Raw genomic sequence first — 19,742 nt, forward strand, 5'->3', positions numbered from 1 at the left:
TGGGGACCCCACACTCAGAAGAGGAAATTTGCTTTCCCTGAAAATGCTTTCAAACAATGCTTCGCTAGACTTAATGCTCTCATAGTGATAGCAGTCAGCCCCCATGTGCGCTGCCTCAGCGTGGGCATGGCCCAGACATGTCCAATTTGAAGAATTGAAGAAGGCGACATGTCCAATTTGAATCATTGAAGAAGGTGAGCCGCAAGCAAAGCAGAGCGAGACATGAACTCTCGTAGTAAGAGCTGTTTGTCTCAGCAGCGCAGCCTCAGCGTGGGCGTGGCCCAGGCTAGAGGCGCATTCAAATACAAAGCTGTCATCGATATTGAATCATTGGTGACAGCGGTCCGCCCAGGAGTATTGAGCCGCTCGACAATGAGGGGCGCCGATCCTCACGTGTAAACACACTCAAAGAGCTGCGTGGAGAGTGATGCATGCAGGGGCTTTGCCGGCATTAAATCACTCAAGCCTGATCGTTCATACCCGCGAGCTTGTCATTTCTACCTCCGAGTAACTGGGAGGAGAGAAACACAAGAGCGGGGGAGGTGGGGCTCAGCGACGCACACACAAATACGAAGCTGCCAGCATTTTGCTTTGATCTGCCTAGGAGGATTAAGCTGCTCGTGTAACACACACTGGCAGATTAAGCACACATGATGTGTGTCAGCATGAAATTGCTCAAGCCTGATCGCTCAACCTGCGAGCTCGCCGTTGCTTCCTCCGAGGTAACTGGAAGCAGAGAAACATGAGAGCGGGGAGGTGGGGCCACCTTCTGTGAACGAACAGGGGCAGACTGCTTTCATGGTAAAATGAAAAACAGCCTGTGTCTGTGAGCGCAGTCATAGTGACACACACACACAATTCGAAGCTGCCAGTGGTAGCATCTGCTCCGATCTACTTAGGAGGATAGAGCCGCTCGATGTAAAGAGGGACGCTGATCATTACGTGTGAGACACGGATCGAAGCGCAACCGGGAGAGCAAGTACGCAGGCTCTGTGTCGGCGTGAGATCACTCAGACTCGGTTGCTTAGTTCGTAGTTGTTTCTCTCTCCGCGGCTTGCTGAGAGAGGAGAAACGGGAGAGTGGGTCTGCCTTCAGTGAAAGGCAGTCCACGAGTGGAGAAGAGCGAGACTCATGCTCTGATTGAGCATTCTGTGCAGCTAAGAGCAGCTCACTGCCCTTCTGTGGCGGATCCGAGTGCAACGGGGGGAGAGAGCACGCAGGCACATTTGCAACAACATCGCTAGAATTTGCTCTTTTAGGGCTTACCTGCTAGAAATAAGCTCTTTCAGAATCGCTGGATGGCGGCAGGGGAACAGGACCGGAACTGTTGCGACGCTGAGGTGCGAAGAGAGCCGATCAGCCAAGCAGGGAGGTCTCAGTCCAGCTGCGAGGCATGTCAACGGTGAGCAGGCTTTCAGGATCAGCGATGAGCGTAGAGTCATCGCTGAAGGAGAAGAAATCTGAGAATCCTGTGGCGAGCGCCCGCTTAAATAACCATTCCGGCGGGCTTTGGCAGGGGTTTTTTTGCCATAGGCTCGTGCAGCTCCGCTGCCGAGTCATTGGTTCGTTTTTGATACACTGCACGAACCAATGGCCGTACAGTTTCACTGCGTAATTGAAAAAAGGCTTTTTCCCATAGCGTCTTAAGACAAGACGCAGTACGAGTGTAGTATCGAAAGGGAACCATGGTTAATTTGTGGTTACCATGGTTTAACTACAATAGCCATGTTTTTTTTATCTTTTTTATTTGTAGTACAACCATGGTTAATTTTCATAAGGGTAGTATTATTAGCAATATATTTCTGAAAATAAGTGGGTAACAAATGTGACGGTGTCATTTAAATGCTTATTGTGTATGATAGTAATGATTCACAGACTTAACTTTCACAGACACTTTCCGTTTTTATAAGATCATGACGTATCTCAGTATTTGCATTGGCCCTCATAAATATCTGTTGGTGGATGGGTGGTGAAGATGATGATGGCGAGCGGTGTGGGCAGGTTGTGTTTTTTCTCAAAAGACTGTTCTGGCCCCTATGGTGTGGGTGGGCTCTCTGCCCATGAGGCTACTGGCTCTGGACTACGGTGCAGATATTGTGTACTGTGAGGTGAGGATGAACATTTACACCAGTGCATGGCACGTTTCACACCATCTGAAGCTAATGCACTTGCTTTGAAATCTGCTAAATGTGCACATGGTCTCATGGCCCTTGAGTATTTCAGGAGCTGATTGACATCAAAATGGCCCAGTGTGAGAGAGTGGTAAACGGTACATTATTTTGTATTATACAGTATGTCACTCAGGCACATTTAACATGTTTTAGCTGCTCTAAGTGATGAGAAATCAGACCAACTTATGTATTAACCGTATAAAGCTCACTGTATCATTTTTGATAGGCACATTTCTAAGGCCTCTAAATGATCAACATGATGAAATATTGGTGAAAAACCTATTGTACACAATCTACTACACGCCTTCTGTCATCTGGTTGATATAGTTTATACTCTTTTAGTGTGAATGTACCAATGTCCACCTTCGGCTTGTGCTTCACATGTCTTTTTGCTGTGATTTTTAAAAAAAGTAAACATACAAATAAATGTTTAATTGTTAATATCTCAAAATAAATGCTTATTGCACTGAAGCAGCTCAGCTTTATTTGAGTATCCTTTTATTTATTTTTTTTCTGTTCAAATATGAGTATCAAATATGATCATCAGGCTTTTGAGCAGTGTTTATTTGTTCATCTCTCAATCATCATTGTATAGTATCTGCTGTGCTGTTATAAAGATCCCATTGATTTTTCGCTGATTACAAGCCACCAGAAGTTCATCTTACCATATGTTTTTTGACAGCAAAAAAAAATAAAACTCATGCTTTACGAGGTTACTAAACCTTCTTATGTGTCTTCAGATGTTTTGGAGACGGTTGATTTTGTTGCAGATGAGTGTGTGATGTTTCGTTCCTGCAGTAAAGAGAAGGGCCGTGTGGTCTTTCAGATGGTCAGTATGTGAACTTCTTCACTTTTATTTATTCAAAGCATGTCTCAGATTGGGCACATTATTGTTTATATCTGTGTGATGAGTTATGTGCTGAAGTTGAATGCATTTGAGTATTTCAGATTGAGTGTATACTATGTTATCAGCTGAATTTATATAATATTTAAAAAAATAATAATAATCGTTTGAGTTGTGTTATTAATTTTAACCCTAGCAACCACATAGCAACACCCTAGCAACCACCCCAATTACACTAGCAACCACCCTGGGTACCCTAGCAACGGCCCTAGGAACCATCCTAGGTACCTTAGCAACCGCCCCTAATACTCCAGCAACTGCATAGAAACAACCTAGCAACTACCCCGAGTACCCTTGCAACCACCCCGACTACCCTAGCAACCGCATAGCAACACTCTAGCAACCACCCTAATTACCTTAGCAACCACCCTGGGTACCCTAGCAACCGCATAGTAACATCCTAGCAACCACCCCGACTACCCTAGCAACCGCATAGTAACATCCTAGCAACCACCCCGACTACCCTAGCAACCGCATAGCAACACCCTAGCAACCACCCCAAGTACCCTAGCAACCGCATAGTAACATCCTAGCAACCACCCCGATTACACTAGCAATCACCCTGGGTACCCTAGCAATGCCCTAGCAACCACCCCGGGTACCCTAGCAACCGCATAGCAACACCCTAGCAACCACCCCAAGTACCCTAGCAACCGCATAGCAACACCCTAGCAACCACCTCGATTACCCTAGCAAACACCCTGGATACCCTAGCAACTGCCCTAGCAACCATCCTAGGTACCCTACCCCACCATGAATACCCTATCAACCTCATAGCAACACCCTAGCAACCACCCATGTTAGCATAGCAACTGCATAGCAACCACTTAGAACACCACCACCCTGAATACTCTAACAACCGCCTAGCAATGCCCTAGCAACCACTCAGATTACCTCAGCAACTGCCTAGCAACGCCCAAACAACCACCCAGAAGACCCTAGTAACTCCTTAGCAGTCGCCTAGAAACACCCTAGCAACCAAGTGCCGAGTTTTGCCACGGCAAGCACCACTCACATTTTCCTCAGAAAATTTACATATCTAGTTTTAAAATACAATCTGATTTTGTGCTTGTGTTTCAGGGAATGGCCGATCTGGAGAGAGCGCTGGCTGTGGCTAAACTTGTGTGAGTTGGATGTTTTTATTTGTGTTAGTATCATATATTCATGTGACCTGGCTTACTTTTAGTTGGGGTTTAAAAGACAATTAATATTCAGTAATAGTATGGATTTAACTGCACTGACATTATAGAGAGAGAACAAAATTTGAACTAAATTGGGCTGAGTAATGACACAAAATTAGCTGCATTGACATTGTTAGTGAACTGAATTATGGCACTATTATCTTCTGTAGAGCTGCTTTACAGCTAAATCGAATGTTTCTTAATTGATTAATTTCACGACATTGCTACATTACTGGTAATACTGTTCATTTTCTTTCTTTTTTACTGTCATACTGCATTGAAACAACTTGTATGGCATAAATTGCTATGTGACTTGACTTGAAATTAGACTAAGTATTAGATATAAAAAATGAGCTTGTTACGGGGCTGACGAGACGTGACACGTGCGGATCCATATGCAAGCTTTATTTTGGAAAAGAGAGACGTGGTCATGAAACAGGCATGAGTCAGATAAAGGCAGACAGGTATATGGCGGGCAAAACACAAGAATAATCCTAGGGCTAGCGTGGGTCGACGATTGGCAGACAGAGTCACAGGGGCAAGGCTAAAGGGAGAAATCCAGGAAAACAGGCAAAGATCAAAACCGGAGAAAACGGCTAAGGCTAAGGCAGGGAAACGAATGAGGGCTCTGTAGAGTAGCTATCTGGGAAGGGATCAGAGTGAGTGTTAAATAGTGAGGGAGTGATATGAAACAGCTGGGTACAATCAGTGTTAACAGCTGTGTGCAATCCGTGCTGAGTGCAATCAGTGCAATGAATGATGGGATATGTAGTCCGGGGTGATGTGCAACAGTGTGTAGTGCGAGAGTCAATGAAATTGGAAAGGGTGACCTCTGATGGCTAGCAGAAGGAAGTTCATGGACCGGATTCGTGACAGAGCTCCCCCCCCAAGGAGCGGCTTCCAGACGCTCAAAACCCTTTACGATTCCGGAGGGCGGTGGAGTGGAGGCGGAACAGGGGGAGGGATGGAGGGCCTCCTGGAAGTGGAGAGACCATGCACTGAAGAGTGCAATCAGTGCAATGAATGATGGGATATGTAGTCCGGGGTGATGTGCAACAGTGTGTAGTGCGAGAGTCAATGAAATTGGAAAGGGTGACCTCTGATGGCTGGCGGGAGGAAGTTCATGGACCGGATTCGTGACAGAGCTCTAAATGAATGCACATTGAAATTTGAACAGGGAAAATTATGTGGCCGCAGTGGATGTGAATATGGGCTGTCCCAAAGAATACTCTACAAAGGTACAGGTTTGGGTCTGTGCCAATCATACACATAAGAGACCACGCGGACAATCTGGCATTTAAAATCATATTTTAAACTAGAAATAAACAAAAGCTTTTTGAATTTGAAAAAGAGTAAGATGCTGGGTACCATCCATCAACACAGTGGAGATGCACTACAAAGACATTCCAGCATTCACCTTAAGCTTTACATTTCACTTCTCACTCCATTTAATTTGTAATAAAAAAATAAAAAAGGTACAAAATTAGGAAGAAAAAATATAGAAACATCCGTGTTAGTGTTGCAGTAATGTAGGAATATAAAGTACATATTATTATTATTATTATATATCTGCTGCTGCTAATTATACATTTTCCATTCATTTCACATAGGGAGGAATGGGTTCGGCGCTTCTCTCTGACCCCGAGAAAATTGAAGCTGTAAGATTTCTTAGGTTTTTTTTAAACATATCAGTTGTATTAGTTTAAAATATGTTTCACTTTTATTTCTTAACCATTTGTCTTTTGTAGATACTAAGCAGTCTTGTGAATGGCATTTCAAAACCTGTTACATGTAAAATCAGAATCCTTCCTACAGTAAGTGACATTTTTTCTGGGTATGTATTTTTCCAAGCAGTTGGACAATCTGGCATTTAAAATCATATTTTAAACTAGAAATAAACAAAAGCTTTTTGAATTTGAAAAAGAGTAAGATGCTGGGTACCATCCATCAACACAGTGGAGATGCACTACAAAGACATTCCAGCATTCACCTTAAGCTTTACATTTCACTTCTCACTCCATTTAATTTGTAATAAAAAAATAAAAAAGGTACAAAATTAGGAAGAAAAAATATAGAAACATCCGTGTTAGTGTTGCAGTAATGTAGGAATATAAAGTACATATTATTATTATTATTATATATCTGCTGCTGCTAATTATACATTTTCCATTCATTTCACATAGGGAGGAATGGGTTCGGCGCTTCTCTCTGACCCCGAGAAAATTGAAGCTGTAAGATTTCTTAGTTTTTTTTTAAACATATCAGTTGTATTAGTTTAAAATATGTTTCACTTTTATTTCTTAACCATTTGTCTTTTGTAGATACTAAGCAGTCTTGTGAATGGCATTTCAAAACCTGTTACATGTAAAATCAGAATCCTTCCTACAGTAAGTGACATTTTTTTCTGGGTATGTATTTTTCCAAGCAGTTTGTTGCTTTTTTTTTTTTTTTTTTTTTGAGGAAAGCATACTTAAATATTAAGAGTTAATAACCCCTGATATGAATCGCGTTCTTTACTGTTCCTAGTAATTAATGTGTAGTTCACCTAATGTGCTCTCCCAGCTGGAGGACACAGTGAATTTAGTGAAGAGAATTGAAAAAACAGGAGTGGCTGTCAGGGAGTCATCACAATCACCTCAGTCTCCACCAACTACACTCACCAGATCAAAATCACCTGATTACTGAGCACCGCCACCTGTCAGCACTAATCAGCAGCACTATATCCTCGCACTCCTCCCGCACACTCACTGTCTGGTCTCATACATAGTATGTGGGAATTACCTTGCTCTAACATATGTTTATTCACCTGCTAGTTACACGATCTCTCTGCTCCTCGATCTCTACCATTCCGGAACTCCACCGTCTCTCCACTCCTTCAGCACCTCGGATTCCCTGGAAAGGAATTGGACATTAACACTCAGATAAGACCCAAGAGCCTTATCCCAGTCCCCACTCACTTACCTGGATGCTCCTTGCTCTGTGTTCAATAAACCTACTGTTTATATTTCACCTTACCTCAGTGTCCCGTGTATATCTGCTGACAGAAGTCCTGAACTGAAGACCGGAGATGGAGCACCCGAGCCCCGCGACTCCGGATCCGCTCGAGGAGCTGGTCAGCGCTCTTCGAACGGCTTTCTTTCCGGTCACACAACCTCAGTCTGCCTTGGCCAGTCCCATGGCCATCCCTGCCACCTATTCGGGTGAGGCGGTTGAGTGTAGCGGTTTTCTCCTACAAGTTTCTCTCTATATTGAGATGCAATCCCATAAGTTTTCTAATGAATGTTCTAAAGTGGCCTTTCTGATCTCTCTGTTAGCTGGACGAGCTCTGCTCTGGGCGCGAGCCATCTGGAATTCGCAGAGTACATTAATTAACTCGTTCGATGCTTTCTCTTCCCACTTCAAGGAGGTTTCACCGACAGGGTTTGGATCCTCAGATCAGAGCACAAATGGCGATATACGACGACAATGTTGGCCCGGAGAGCTTCATGCAGAAGGCTGTCAAGATCTCCCAATGTCTCACGGCTTGTCAGCCCGACAAAACCGCTCATTTTCCAACCTCACCGGCTGCCTGTCCTCCAGTACCATAACCAATGCAGCTAGACACCAATCGCCCCTCACACGTGGAGCGTGACCGACGTCTAGCCTCGGGATTATGTCTGTACTGTGGAATCCCCTCTCGTCCCCCACGCCCAGCGGTGAGTACTCTCCAATTTGAGCCTGCTATATCTACCTTGCCCTTGTTAACTGTACAACTACTCACCCCAAGTCATTCCATTTCAGTATCAGCCCTCGTGGCAATTTCATCTTACAAACCCTCCTAAGACAGCTTGACTTACCCCGCAGGTGACAAGCCCAAGAGCTTAAGATTGAGACCATCCAAGGAAAGCAGCTCGGGCGTGGGTACATCAAGTTCCGGTCTCCGCCGATCAAGCTGCAAGTGGGCTGTCTACATCGGGAAACAATCTCCTTTCTGGTACTGGAAGTATCCACTGTGGATATCGTCCTGGGACGCCCCTGGCTATCACAACATTCACCCGAAGTCAGATGGGAGTCCGGCGAGATACTGCGATGGGGTGAGGCATGTTTCCAAAGTTGTCTCTCCAACTTTCTGGCACCCCGAGTCAAGAACCCCAAACTTCATGTTCACTCCACCCTCGTGGAAAGCCCTGGAACACTCGAGGCGTTCCAGGATGTGTTCAGCAAACAGGCAGCAACGAAGTTACCACCGTACCAATCATGGGACTGTGCCATAGACCTGCTGCCTGGAGCTAAACTCCCTAAGGGTCGAGTATACCCTCTGTCCATCCCGGAGCGCAAGGCCATGGAGGAATACATCAAGGAGGCTCTCCAACAACAGTTCATCCGCCCTTCCACCTCACCGGCAGCTTCAAACTTCTTCTTCGTGTGCAAGAAGGACGGGGGATTGCGGCCATGCATTGACTACCAGTCAAGCTCCCCTATCCACTTCCCCTGGTCCCGGCCGCTCTCGAGGAACTCCGTGGGGCTCGCATCTTCTCGAAGCTGGATCTGCGTAGCGCCTACAACCTCATTCGTATCCGGGAGGGCAACGAGTGGAAGACTGCATTCATCACCCCCTCTGGCCACTATGAATATCATGTCATGCCGTATGGCCTCTCCAACTCACCGTCTGTCTTCCAGGGGTTTATGAATTAGGTGTTCCGGGAGTTCCTCCACAAATTCGTCATAGTATACATCGACGACATACTGATCTACTCCCGGAACCTGGCCGAACATCACCACCACGTCATGCAGGTTCTACAACAACCCAGGAAACACCATCTCTACCTGAAGCTCAAGAAGTGTGAGTTCCACCGCCCAACGGTTCACTTCTTCGGTTACATCCTCAGCTCAGATGGCATTCAGATGGACCGGGGGAAGGTCCAAGCTATCCGGGACTGGCCACAACCTCAGTCGGTTAAGGAACTACAACGATTCCTCGGCTTTGCCAATTTCTACCGAAGATTCATCCAGAACTTCAGTATCCTCTCGGCTCCCCTCACTACCATGCTCCGTCAGAAACCCAAGTCTCTGTCCTGGAACCCCGAAGCTCGAGCCGCCTTCCAGAAACTCCAGGAGACATTCTGCACTGCCCCCATCCTCATACACCCGGATCTCCAACTTCCATTCATCGTTGACCCCGACTCCATCCTTGCGCCTATTACTCCCGGAAGCTTTCCCCAACGGAGCTAAACTATGATATCGGAAACCCGGGAACTTCTCACCATCAAGCTGGCGCTGGAGGAATAGCGGCACTGGCTGGAGGGAGCACAACACCCCTTTACAGTAATCACTGACTACAAAAACCTCCAGTATCTTCGCAGTGCCAAGAGGCTAAACCCCAGACAGGCCCGCTGGGCCCTCTTCTTTACCCGGTTCCAATTCATCATCACTTACCGACCAGGAGACAAAAATGTCAAGGCTAATTCACTCTCTCGCATTCATGCTCCCGATGAAACCTCCGCACCGGAACCCATACTCCCTCCAGCCGTCCTTGTTAACCCCATCCGGTGGGCCCTGGATGAACAAATCCGCCTCGCCGCTGGGAGGCCCAGAAGGTAAAACCTACGTACCCACCTCCTTACGATCCTCCCTTCTGGGCTCCCTTCATGCTTCCCCGGGCTCCGGACACCCAGGCAGCCAGCGTACTCTCATACTGGTGGCCCAGTATGGCCCGGGACATGTCCAATTATATCCGTGGATGCTCAGTCTGTGCCATTACCAAAACTCCACATCACTTGCCAGCTGGAAAACTGGTCCCATTACCTATCCCTCGTCAGCCCTGGTCCCACGTCGGAGTCGACTTTGTGACCGATCTCCCCAACTCAGGAGGGTATACCTGCATTCTGGTCGCAGTAGACAGATACTCCAAGGCCTGCAAGTTAATTCCCCTTCGGGGTTTAACCACAGCCCTAGAAACAGCAGAAGCTCTCTTTCATCATGTCTTCCGCAACTTCGGTATCCCGGAGGATGTTGTCGCCGATCATGGGCCCCAGTTCCTCTCTCATGTCTGGAGGGCTTTCTTCAAGATCCTCTGTGTCACCGTAAGCCTGTCCTCAGGATTTCACCCCCAGACTAATGGACAGACTGAGCGGAAGATACAGGAGATTGGGAAATATTTCCGGGCCTACTGTTATGACAACCAGCACAGCTGAAACTGATTCCTCCCATGGGCCGAGTATGCACAGTTCCCTCAAGCAAACCACCACTGGCCTCACCCCGTTCCAGTGCATACTCTGCTACCAACCCCCTCTATTCCCTTGGACAGAAGAACCCTCGGACGTTCCAGCTGTAGACCACTGGTTCCGAGTGAGCGAGAGATTGTGGGACTCACCTCATGTCCAACTCCAGCAGGCAGTGAGGAGACATAAGACCCACGGAGATACCCACCGGTCTAATCCCCCTCGTCTAATAAGGTCTGGCTCTCCACCCGGGATCTGCGTCTCCGCCTGCCCTGCCGAAAGCGGAGTCTCCGCTACATGGTGGCATTCACCATCGAGAGGCAGATTAATGAGGTCACCTTCCGTCTTCACCTCCCAGCCCAGTTTCATATTCACTCAGCATTCCATGTCTCACTCTTAAAACCTCTTAGAACCTGCCTTTTCCTCTGTCGCAGTACCTCCTCCTCCCGAGATCGTCGAGGAACCCCTGGTCTACCATGTGCAGGATATCTTGGACTCCCGACGACGGGGTGGTAACCTAGAATACCTCATTGATACGAGCTGGAGAAGAGATCTTGGGTGGCCCGGGACGATGTACTGGATCACTCTCTTCTGGCCGACTTTCATCAGCACCACCCTGACTTCCCCGCACCCAGAGGCCGTGGCCGACCCTGTCACCGCAATAGGGCGTCAGGAGCTGCCCCTGGAGGAGGGGGTACTGTCAGGGACCACCGGTCTAATCCCCCTCGTCTAATAAGGTCTGGCTCTCCACCCGGGATCTGCGTCTCCGCCTGCCCTGCCGAAAGCGGAGTCTCCGCTACATGGTGGCATTCACCATCGAGAGGCAGATTAATGAGGTCACCTTCCGTCTTCACCTCCCAGCCCAGTTTCATATTCACTCAGCATTCCATGTCTCACTCTTAAAACCTCTTAGAACCTGCCTTTTCCTCTGTCGCAGTACCTCTCCTCCCGAGATCGTCGAGGAACCCCTGGTCTACCATGTGCAGGATATCTTGAACTCCCGACGACGGGGTGGTAACCTAGAATACCTCATTGATACGAGCTGGAGAAGAGATCTTGGGTGGCCCGGGACGTTGTACTGGATCACTCTCTTCTGGCCGACTTTCATCAGCACCACCCTGACTTCCCCGCACCCAGAGGCCGTGGCCGACCCTGTCACCGCAATAGGGCGTCAGGAGCTGCCCCTGGAGGAGGGGAACTGTCAGGGAGTCATCACAATCACCTCAATCTCCACCAACTACACTCACTAGATCACAATCACCTGATTACTGAGCACCGCCACCTGTCAGCACTAATCAGCAGCACTATATCCTCGCACTCCTCCCGCACACTCACTGTCTGGTCTCATACATAGTATGTGGGACTTACCTTGCTCTAACATGTGTTTATTCACCTGCTAGTTACCCGATCTCTCTCTGCTCCTCTATCTCTACCATTCCGGAACTCCACTGTCTCTCCACTCCTTCAGCACCTCGGATTCCCTGGAAAGGAATTGGACATTAACACTCAGATAAGAGCTCACTTACCTGGATGCTCCTTGCTCTGTATTCAATAAACCTACTGTTTATATTTCACCTTATCTCAGTGTCCCGTGTATATCTGCTGACAGTGGCGGCCATAGCAGTGCACGGCAGGTGAGACGCTTTCTTCAAAAGTCTGGTTATAGATCGAGTTGTGGACTCGAGTCACATGACTCAAGACTTGACTCGGACTCGTCCCAAATTTGAGGACTTGTGACTCGACTCGACATAATCAAAGAAGACTTAGACTTTGAGAACAATGACTCGAGACTTGACTTGGACTTGAGGCCTGTGACTCGGAAAAAACCATCATGTCAATAAAGCTATGTCTATTTCTGTAGACCTGCGTTAGTAGGTGGCGATAAATGAGCACCTGTATGACGTATTAGTAAGTTATTAAATATTTGACTCACTTGATTCATTAAAATCACTGAATCATTAACAAATTAAACATTCACTTAGGCCTATATTTGTTCACAAACAATGATCCATTCCTCAATGAAACACCACTAATTATTACATCTTTATAATTATACTTACAATAGACATTTATTGACTTTAAATTTATTGTAGTAATTCATACAGAGACAATAATTTTGGCAGACAGCACAAATGACTTGTTTAGGATTTGAAGCTTGCAACTAGACTTGGACTTGTCTGTCTTGACTGGAGACTTGAATGCAATGACTTGCTATTTAAGAACATCTTTATATTGTGTTGTTTTCATTGTGAGGATGAAAGAAGAGTGTCCGCGGCATCCAGTCCACTGTGATTATATCCAGGCCATGGCTGCGATTGTGTCCATACCTCTCATCGCCAAGTCAGTCTTCATTACATTCATGCCACAGTCACTCGACGTATTTGTGAAATAAAAACTGAATCAGCAACCTTTTCGAATCTGTTAATCAATTTGACATTTTTGGTATTATTGGTTTATAATATCTTTGTATTGTTCTTATTATTTAGCCCTTTTTCTTCTCTGTCTTTAGTGGAGGCTCTTCAGACACAGTGAAGACATTCGAGGACATGGAGAAGTTTCGAGAGGCGACAGGAGCGTCGTCTGTCATGCTGGCTCGGGCCGCATAAGTTATTAGTTATGAGGTATAAGTTGTTTGAAGGCAGAATCAATCATATAAAATCGATAACGCTTTACACAAAGGTTCCAGTTTTTAATATTATGTGAAAAATACTTTTTTATTAATGTTAGTTCATGTTGATTGCAACATTTACTAATACATTATTAAAAAGAAAAGTTGTATCTGTTAATGTTAGTTAATGAGCTAACATGAACTAATAATGAACAGTTGTATTTTTATTAATTAACGTTAACAAAGATGAATAAATACTGGAACAAATGCATTGCTCATTTTTAGTTAATGTTTTAAATATAGTTAACAAATGGAACCTTATTTAAGTGTTACCAATAATTCATGACAAAAATTACGTAATAATAATAATAATAATAATTATTATTATTATTATTATTGTTATGGACAGGAATAATTAACTAGCTCTTTTTATAACACATCATAAAAAATAAAATGAAAACATAATAAAATACAATAATATTGTATGATTAAAAAAAAAAAAAACTCTTTAAAAGTAAATGTATAAGATGAAATGTGACCCTGGAGCACAAAAGCAGTTTTAAGTCGCTGGGGTATATTTGTAGCAAGAGCCAAAAATACATTGTATGGGTCAAAATTATTGATTTTTCTTTTATGACAAAAATCATTAGGATATTAAGTAAAGATCATGTTCCATGAAGATATTTTGTACATTTGCTACCGTAAATATATCAACTTAATTTTTGATTAGTAATATGCATAGCTAAGATTTTCAAATAGCTGTATCTCGGCCAAATATTACTAACAAACCATACATCAATGCAAAGCTTATTTATTCAGCTTTCAGATGATATATAAATCTCAATTTCGAAAAATTTACCCTTATGACTGGTTTTGTGGTCCAGGGTCACAAATAGCAAATTAGTCTTCCATGAACATACTTTAACTCTAATGCTTCCACTTGTATGGTATATTATATTGTAAAAAAATAAATAAAATTGATTTTTTCTTCCCTATGTTTACCCACAAGCAGTTTGTTATGACAGTAACCCGTTTAACACCAAATACTGCTTCTGCCAGATGCTCAGATGCTCAGAGACAGAGTTGAGTCTCCATTTGGAAAACGATTGCATGCAGCTCAGACCAACGAAGAAATATGGTAACGTCATGCATTGCACATCTAGATTATTATAAATTTTTTTTAATGGTTCATTTGATGCACAAAACAGAAAACACTGTATTTAAGATCGATATGACACTAATGACTATGATAATGAGTTATTAAATGTGCTTAATTGTTTGTCATGTCTCTTTAAATATGACCTGGAGATTTGCATGTCTGTCTGATGCCGATTAATCGTTTGACAGCACTAATTTATTTATATTTATTTAATCCATATCCAGTAAGTCTTGATCAACTGGAAAAGTTTAATGGCCTTAGGATATTAATCTATTATGTTTTGACAGGATATTTAAACGCAGTTTGTTCACTTCTCAGGAACAGCGAACTCAAGATCGAGCTTTCCAGTCTGCGGTTATCGTGGACGATAAGAAGTACCGCTCTACTCTGTGGTGAGTTCGGTTTGTGATACACTTACACACTGCAGTAACGCAGAGGGGACGACTGTACGACTCTTCTGTCTCTGCTTTGCTCTCCTCAGGGAGAAACCAAAGAAGTTGGCAGAGCAGGCCGCGGCTACAGTGTGTTTGCATACTCTCGGGCTTCCAGGGGGCCGAATCGGAGAGGAGCACAGCGTAAACGCTAGAGGGACGACAGAAAGTGTGCAGCATTAGATGCCAATGAGTCAGCAGCGCGAAAGAGACATATAAGTGAAGTCCCACAGGAAGAGGAAGAGGAAATGATATGCAGGACGAAAGTTGTGAATGGTGTCTGTGGTCAGACCACATGTTAACATTGGCCAGACACCATCTGAACTCACTCTTAAACACATTCATTCCCTTTCATTAAAGTGCAGAGTGCAGTTTTATCTGACAAATAACGGTGCACTTTGTATTTGCTTTTAAGTTTTGTTAAATTCAGTCTTCCAAGTGCCATCTCTGTCTTATTGCACACTAGTGCTGGTTTGTTATTTTCTTTCTGACACAATTTTTGCCTGGAGGAATAATGAGATTTTTATTAAACACACTTTTAAAGTTATTTCGACAGATTTCCACCCTTCACCAGAAGGGTGCAGTGTATCTCCACGTACTTACAGTACAAGGAAGTACCAGAAGTACCATAACATGTCATAAAACTTTTTTATTTTAAGAAATTTTTTTTTGTTTTGTTTTCAGCATTATTGTGAAATAAACCATTTAACTATGCATTTTATGTATTTTTGTCCCCCAATGTACTGTAAAGTGACTCACAAATGTCGAAACCTTGTAAGCTGCATAACTAGACAGCATTTTGGGCATTATAATACACATATGATGTCAAAATAAATAAATAATAATAATTATGTGTGTGTGTCCGTGTGTGATTGTGTGCGTGTGTGTGAGGGAGTGAGTGTGTGTGTGTATGTGAGAGTGTGTGTGTGCGTGTGCGCGTGAGTGCGTGTGTGTGTGTGAGGGAGTGAGTGTGTGTGTGTATGTGAGTGTGTGAGTGAGTGTGCGTGTGTGTGTATGTGAGTGTGCGTGTGTGTATGTGAGTGTGTGTGTGTGTGTGTGCGCGCGCGCGTGTGTGTGTGTGTGTGTGCGTGTATGTGACTGTGTGTGTATGTGAGTGTGTGAGTGAGTGTGCGTGTGTGTGTATGTGAGTGTGCGTGTGTGTATGTGAGTGTGTGTGTGTGTGTGTGCGCGCGCGCGTGTGTGTGTGTGTGTGTGCGTGTATGTGACTGTGTGTGTATGTGAGTGTGTGAGTGAGTGTGCGTGTGTGTGTATGTGAGTGTGCGTGTGTGTATGTGAGTGTGTGTGTGTGTGTGTGCGCGCGCGCGTGTGTGTGTGTGTGTGTGCGTGTATGTGACTGTGTGTGTATGTGAGTGTGTGAGTGAGTGTGCGTGTGTGTGTATGTGAGTGTGCGTGTGTGTATGTGAGTGTGTGTGTGTGTGTGTGCGCGCGCGCGTGTGTGTGTGTGTGTGTGCGTGTATGTGACTGTGTGTGTATGTGAGTGTGTGAGTGAGTGTGCGTGTGTGTGTATGTGAGTGTGCGTGTGTGTATGTGAGTGTGTGTGTGTGTGTGTGCGCGCGCGCGTGTGTGTGTGTGTGTGTGCGTGTATGTGACTGTGTGTGTATGTGAGTGTGTGAGTGAGTGTGCGTGTGTGTGTATGTGAGTGTGCGTGTGTGTATGTGAGTGTGTGTGTGTGTGTGTGCGCGCGCGCGTGTGTGTGTGTGTGTGTGCGTGTATGTGACTGTGTGTGTATGTGAGTGTGTGAGTGAGTGTGCGTGTGTGTGTATGTGAGTGTGCGTGTGTGTATGTGAGTGTGTGTGTGTGTGTGTGCGCGCGCGCGTGTGTGTGTGTGTGTGTGCGTGTATGTGACTGTGTGTGTATGTGAGTGTGTGAGTGAGTGTGCGTGTGTGTGTATGTGAGTGTGCGTGTGTGTATGTGAGTGTGTGTGTGTGTGTGTGCGCGCGCGCGTGTGTGTGTGTGTGTGTGCGTGTATGTGACTGTGTGTGTATGTGAGTGTGTGAGTGAGTGTGCGTGTGTGTGTATGTGAGTGTGCGTGTGTGTATGTGAGTGTGTGTGTGTGTGTGTGCGCGCGCGCGTGTGTGTGTGTGTGTGTGCGTGTATGTGACTGTGTGTGTATGTGAGTGTGTGAGTGAGTGTGCGTGTGTGTGTATGTGAGTGTGCGTGTGTGTATGTGAGTGTGTGTGTGTGTGTGTGCGCGCGCGCGTGTGTGTGTGTGTGCGTGTGTGAGTGTGTGTGTGCGTGTGTGTATGTGAGAGTGTGTGTATGTGTGTGTGTGTGTGTGTGTGTGTGTGTGTGTGTGTAGGCAGCCCTTTGTTTAAAAAAACAAATGGTAAATTTAAGTCAAAACCGCGTTCTATAGTAACTGTATTGTAACTACAGCGATGATGATGATAATAATAACAATGGTTACACTTTATTTTAAGGTGCCCATGTTACAGTGTAATTATACATATAAGTACTGAGTAATAATAATTAATTACCTACTATATGGTTAGAGTTAGGATCAGGGTTTGACTTTGGGTTACTTACATGCAATTATGCATAATTTATTGTTATTACAATAGTAAGTACATGTAACGTGTAACAAGGACACCTTAAAATGAAGTGTTACCGAATACGTTCTAGACGTTTCCGTCTAGTTAGTCCCCCGTCTAAAGCGGGACAAACAGAAAATGTCGTCTACTCTAACAAAGTATGCTTTGTTGTTTTGATGAGACTTACACCGTTGTGAATGAGATACCACTATTCGCTGGTTGTCTTGCAGTATTAACACGAACTGTAATAGCAATTATTTAAGCGGAAACTGTGGTTACCATGGTTTGTGTGTGTGTGTGGGTGTGTAAAGGCACTTCATATGTTTTGAGCCACAACCATATTCTGACCTTGCAAACTAGTAAGTGTGTATTAACCGATATAATCTGCGCGCATTCATATGGATAGTTTATAGCCTGCTCTCGTCGTCTCGCACACATTGCTGGTGTTGCGCGCGCGCTCTGCGAGTGCTGGCGGTCTGTCAGATGTCGTGACGTCACGTCTGCAGTCGCAGTGTAACATGTAACTTTACTCTAGCCGTCTACATGAGCGCGAGACTCCAGATCAACAGCAACACCAGCATGGGGCTATTAAACACGGCGGGAAGTCAACAAAGTCCGAGAAGAATCGCCATCAAAGACTCGATCTAACCAACTTCTGAGGGGGAAAAAAGACATTTTGGACCGTGTGTTCCGGGTTTTGACACCATCTCTGTTTTGTCAACCAAAGTGACGCTCGCAGAAAGTTGTAGTGTTATAGTTGCGTTTGCGCACGCATGGACTTGTTTGTTTTTGTCATTTAATAGAAGAAAGTAGAGCTCCAGGTCTCTAATGCAATGACCACTAACTACAGAGAGGAGCTGGACTTCAGACTGATGTTTGGGGAGAGCAGTTATCCGTCTTCGCCGGGCCACGCAGGTTTGTACGACACTTTCACTGTACGCGACGCGACGCGACGATAATCAATGAAGCGCGTGCAAGCGTGCGCGGTTAACATGGAGCGTGTCTCTTCGCGTCAGGAGTGTGTTACAGAAGTGGCCATGTTTGGATCTGTGTGTTATGAATACATGGAACCGTGTGTTTCTAAATACTAAAAGTCACTTCCTTATCTTTCCGCATCAAATGTAGAAGTGCGTGTAGTTGACGCGCATAAAGAGGAAGGTCAAAGTCTAATCACGCGAAACATCTTTCACAAGCACGCATGCGTCGTGTATTTACTGTACGTGTGAGAATACTTTCGCCGTTGTCGTGTCTAGTTTCGTGTATACAGTACGCAGAACTAAAACTGCTACGATTGGCTTTGTATAGGGCTATATGTGTTATTGGCACTGTAAGCTGTACTTACTGTACTTTGTAACTGTGTTACTGTACTTCCCTACTGTAGGCTGCTGTTATAATGAATGCAAGTTACTCTGTCCACTGTAATCCATCTTCTATCTGTAGGTAAACTCAACTGATATGGTTACACACACAGTAAATCACCTTTCGAGGTTTTGTTTTATTGCTGGACTGTTGAAGCTTGAGTGCAAAGAGGGTCTATAACATTATGTTAGACATATAGTCTTATCAGTGTGACAGCATCCCTAGCTCGTGGATCTGTGTGTGTGTGTGTGTGTGTGTGATATTTATGGTTAGCTACTGTTGCACTTCTGGCAGCTGGCAGCTTGCTCATGTGTCTGAATGAGCCATAAGAGCATCTCTCCAAATGCATTTGCTCAAGTACCTACAGTATGCCAAGTACGCAGGGCAAGTTCTGCAGTCCTGAAGTACATAAACCTATTTATTTTATTTGGATGAATTTGTCTGCTTTTTATCAGATTTACCAGTTGTTATCATTTCTATTTGTTCAGGTAAATTATGAACAATAGGTAAAATTGAACTGCTAGCGAAAACTTGAGAGAGAATTGGGTGCTGCAAATATTTGAATGGCCCCTCCCCTTTTGTGACTCCTCCCCTTTAAGTGGCCCCTCCCCTAATCTCACTCCAAACTTTAGCTTCAGCTTGAGAGCCCTGCGCACTTGGCATGTATGTCAAGCTGTGTGTGTGTGTGTGTGTGAGAGAGAGCACATTTCAGCTTATGAATGTTTTTTTTTTTTCTGTTGTAAGTGTTTGTTTCACATTTTGATGACAGGGGTAGGGGACTCCCACTTAAAGCACTGTGGCTCAAGGCCAGCCATTTTCACCGTCATGATAGATGATAGCGTTCTGTCCAGAGCCAAACTGTTCCTAGTTTTGGTTTTGTTCAGACCCACCATGGAGAACACTCTCTCTGCAACTGCATTTGAGTGGGGAAGCCACAGTGCTTAAAGTGGGAGCCCCCTACCCCGCTCATCCAGGCATCAAAATGTGAAACAAACACTTACAACAGTCTTACAACAACTCTCTCTCTCTCTCTCTCTCACACACACACACACACACACACACACACACACAGACAGCTTGACATACATGCTCAGGGCAAGTTCTGCAATCCTACAGTATGTGTACAGTATGTACATTGAGCACTAAGGTTCAGTTGGCACTTTAAAAAAAAAAAAAA

At 44.9% G+C, this 19,742-nt stretch overlaps 2 protein-coding genes and 2 long non-coding RNA genes across 4 annotated transcripts in view; all 4 read left to right on the forward strand.

Annotated features, from left to right (window-relative positions):
* Positions 1–1,807: 1,807 nt before the first annotated feature.
* On the forward strand, positions 1,808–13,062 carry LOC107566262 (tRNA-dihydrouridine(20) synthase [NAD(P)+]-like). Its single transcript, XM_016251653.1, has 5 exons — positions 1,808–2,108; positions 2,224–2,269; positions 2,912–3,000; positions 4,156–4,199; positions 12,966–13,062. The coding sequence occupies exons 1-5, from the start codon at positions 2,037–2,039 to the stop codon at positions 13,060–13,062; spliced, it is 348 nt and encodes a 115-aa protein (XP_016107139.1). The 5' UTR covers positions 1,808–2,036.
* Positions 6,446–6,873, forward strand: LOC107566271 (uncharacterized). Its single transcript, XR_001606494.1, has 3 exons — positions 6,446–6,487; positions 6,578–6,643; positions 6,819–6,873. It is a non-coding gene; the product is annotated as an uncharacterized lncRNA (long non-coding RNA).
* A 1,005-nt stretch (positions 13,063–14,067) lies between the features above and the next one.
* LOC107566270 (uncharacterized) lies at positions 14,068–15,334 on the forward strand. The gene is made up of 3 exons (XR_001606493.1): positions 14,068–14,202; positions 14,542–14,615; positions 14,705–15,334. It is a non-coding gene; the product is annotated as an uncharacterized lncRNA (long non-coding RNA).
* Positions 15,335–17,725: 2,391 nt separating this feature from the next.
* The window catches only part of LOC107566268 (nuclear factor of activated T-cells, cytoplasmic 3-like), a 19,690-nt gene continuing 17,673 nt past the window's right edge, over positions 17,726–19,742 (forward strand). Inside the window, exon 1 of the mRNA XM_016251659.1 lies at positions 17,726–18,121. Coding sequence (XP_016107145.1) covers positions 18,040–18,121 — 82 coding nt within the window. The 5' untranslated portion in view covers positions 17,726–18,039. The remainder of the gene's footprint in view (positions 18,122–19,742) is intronic.

Source organism: Sinocyclocheilus grahami, unplaced genomic scaffold, assembly GCF_001515645.1.
Source record: "Sinocyclocheilus grahami isolate Dianchi unplaced genomic scaffold, SAMN03320097.WGS_v1.1 scaffold1065.1, whole genome shotgun sequence".
NCBI lineage: Eukaryota > Metazoa > Chordata > Actinopteri > Cypriniformes > Cyprinidae > Sinocyclocheilus > Sinocyclocheilus grahami.

Bases quoted from the DNA above. Each gene is read 5' to 3' on its own strand.
- LOC107566262 (XM_016251653.1), top strand. From the start codon at position 2,037: ATGGTGTGGGTGGGCTCTCTGCCCATGAGGCTACTGGCTCTGGACTAC. The intron at 2,109-2,223 runs GTGAGGATGAAC...TGAGTATTTCAG, and splicing joins CAGATATTGTGTACTGTGAG to GAGCTGATTGACATCAAAAT. The intron at 3,001-4,155 runs GTCAGTATGTGA...CTTGTGTTTCAG, and splicing joins GCCGTGTGGTCTTTCAGATG to GGAATGGCCGATCTGGAGAG.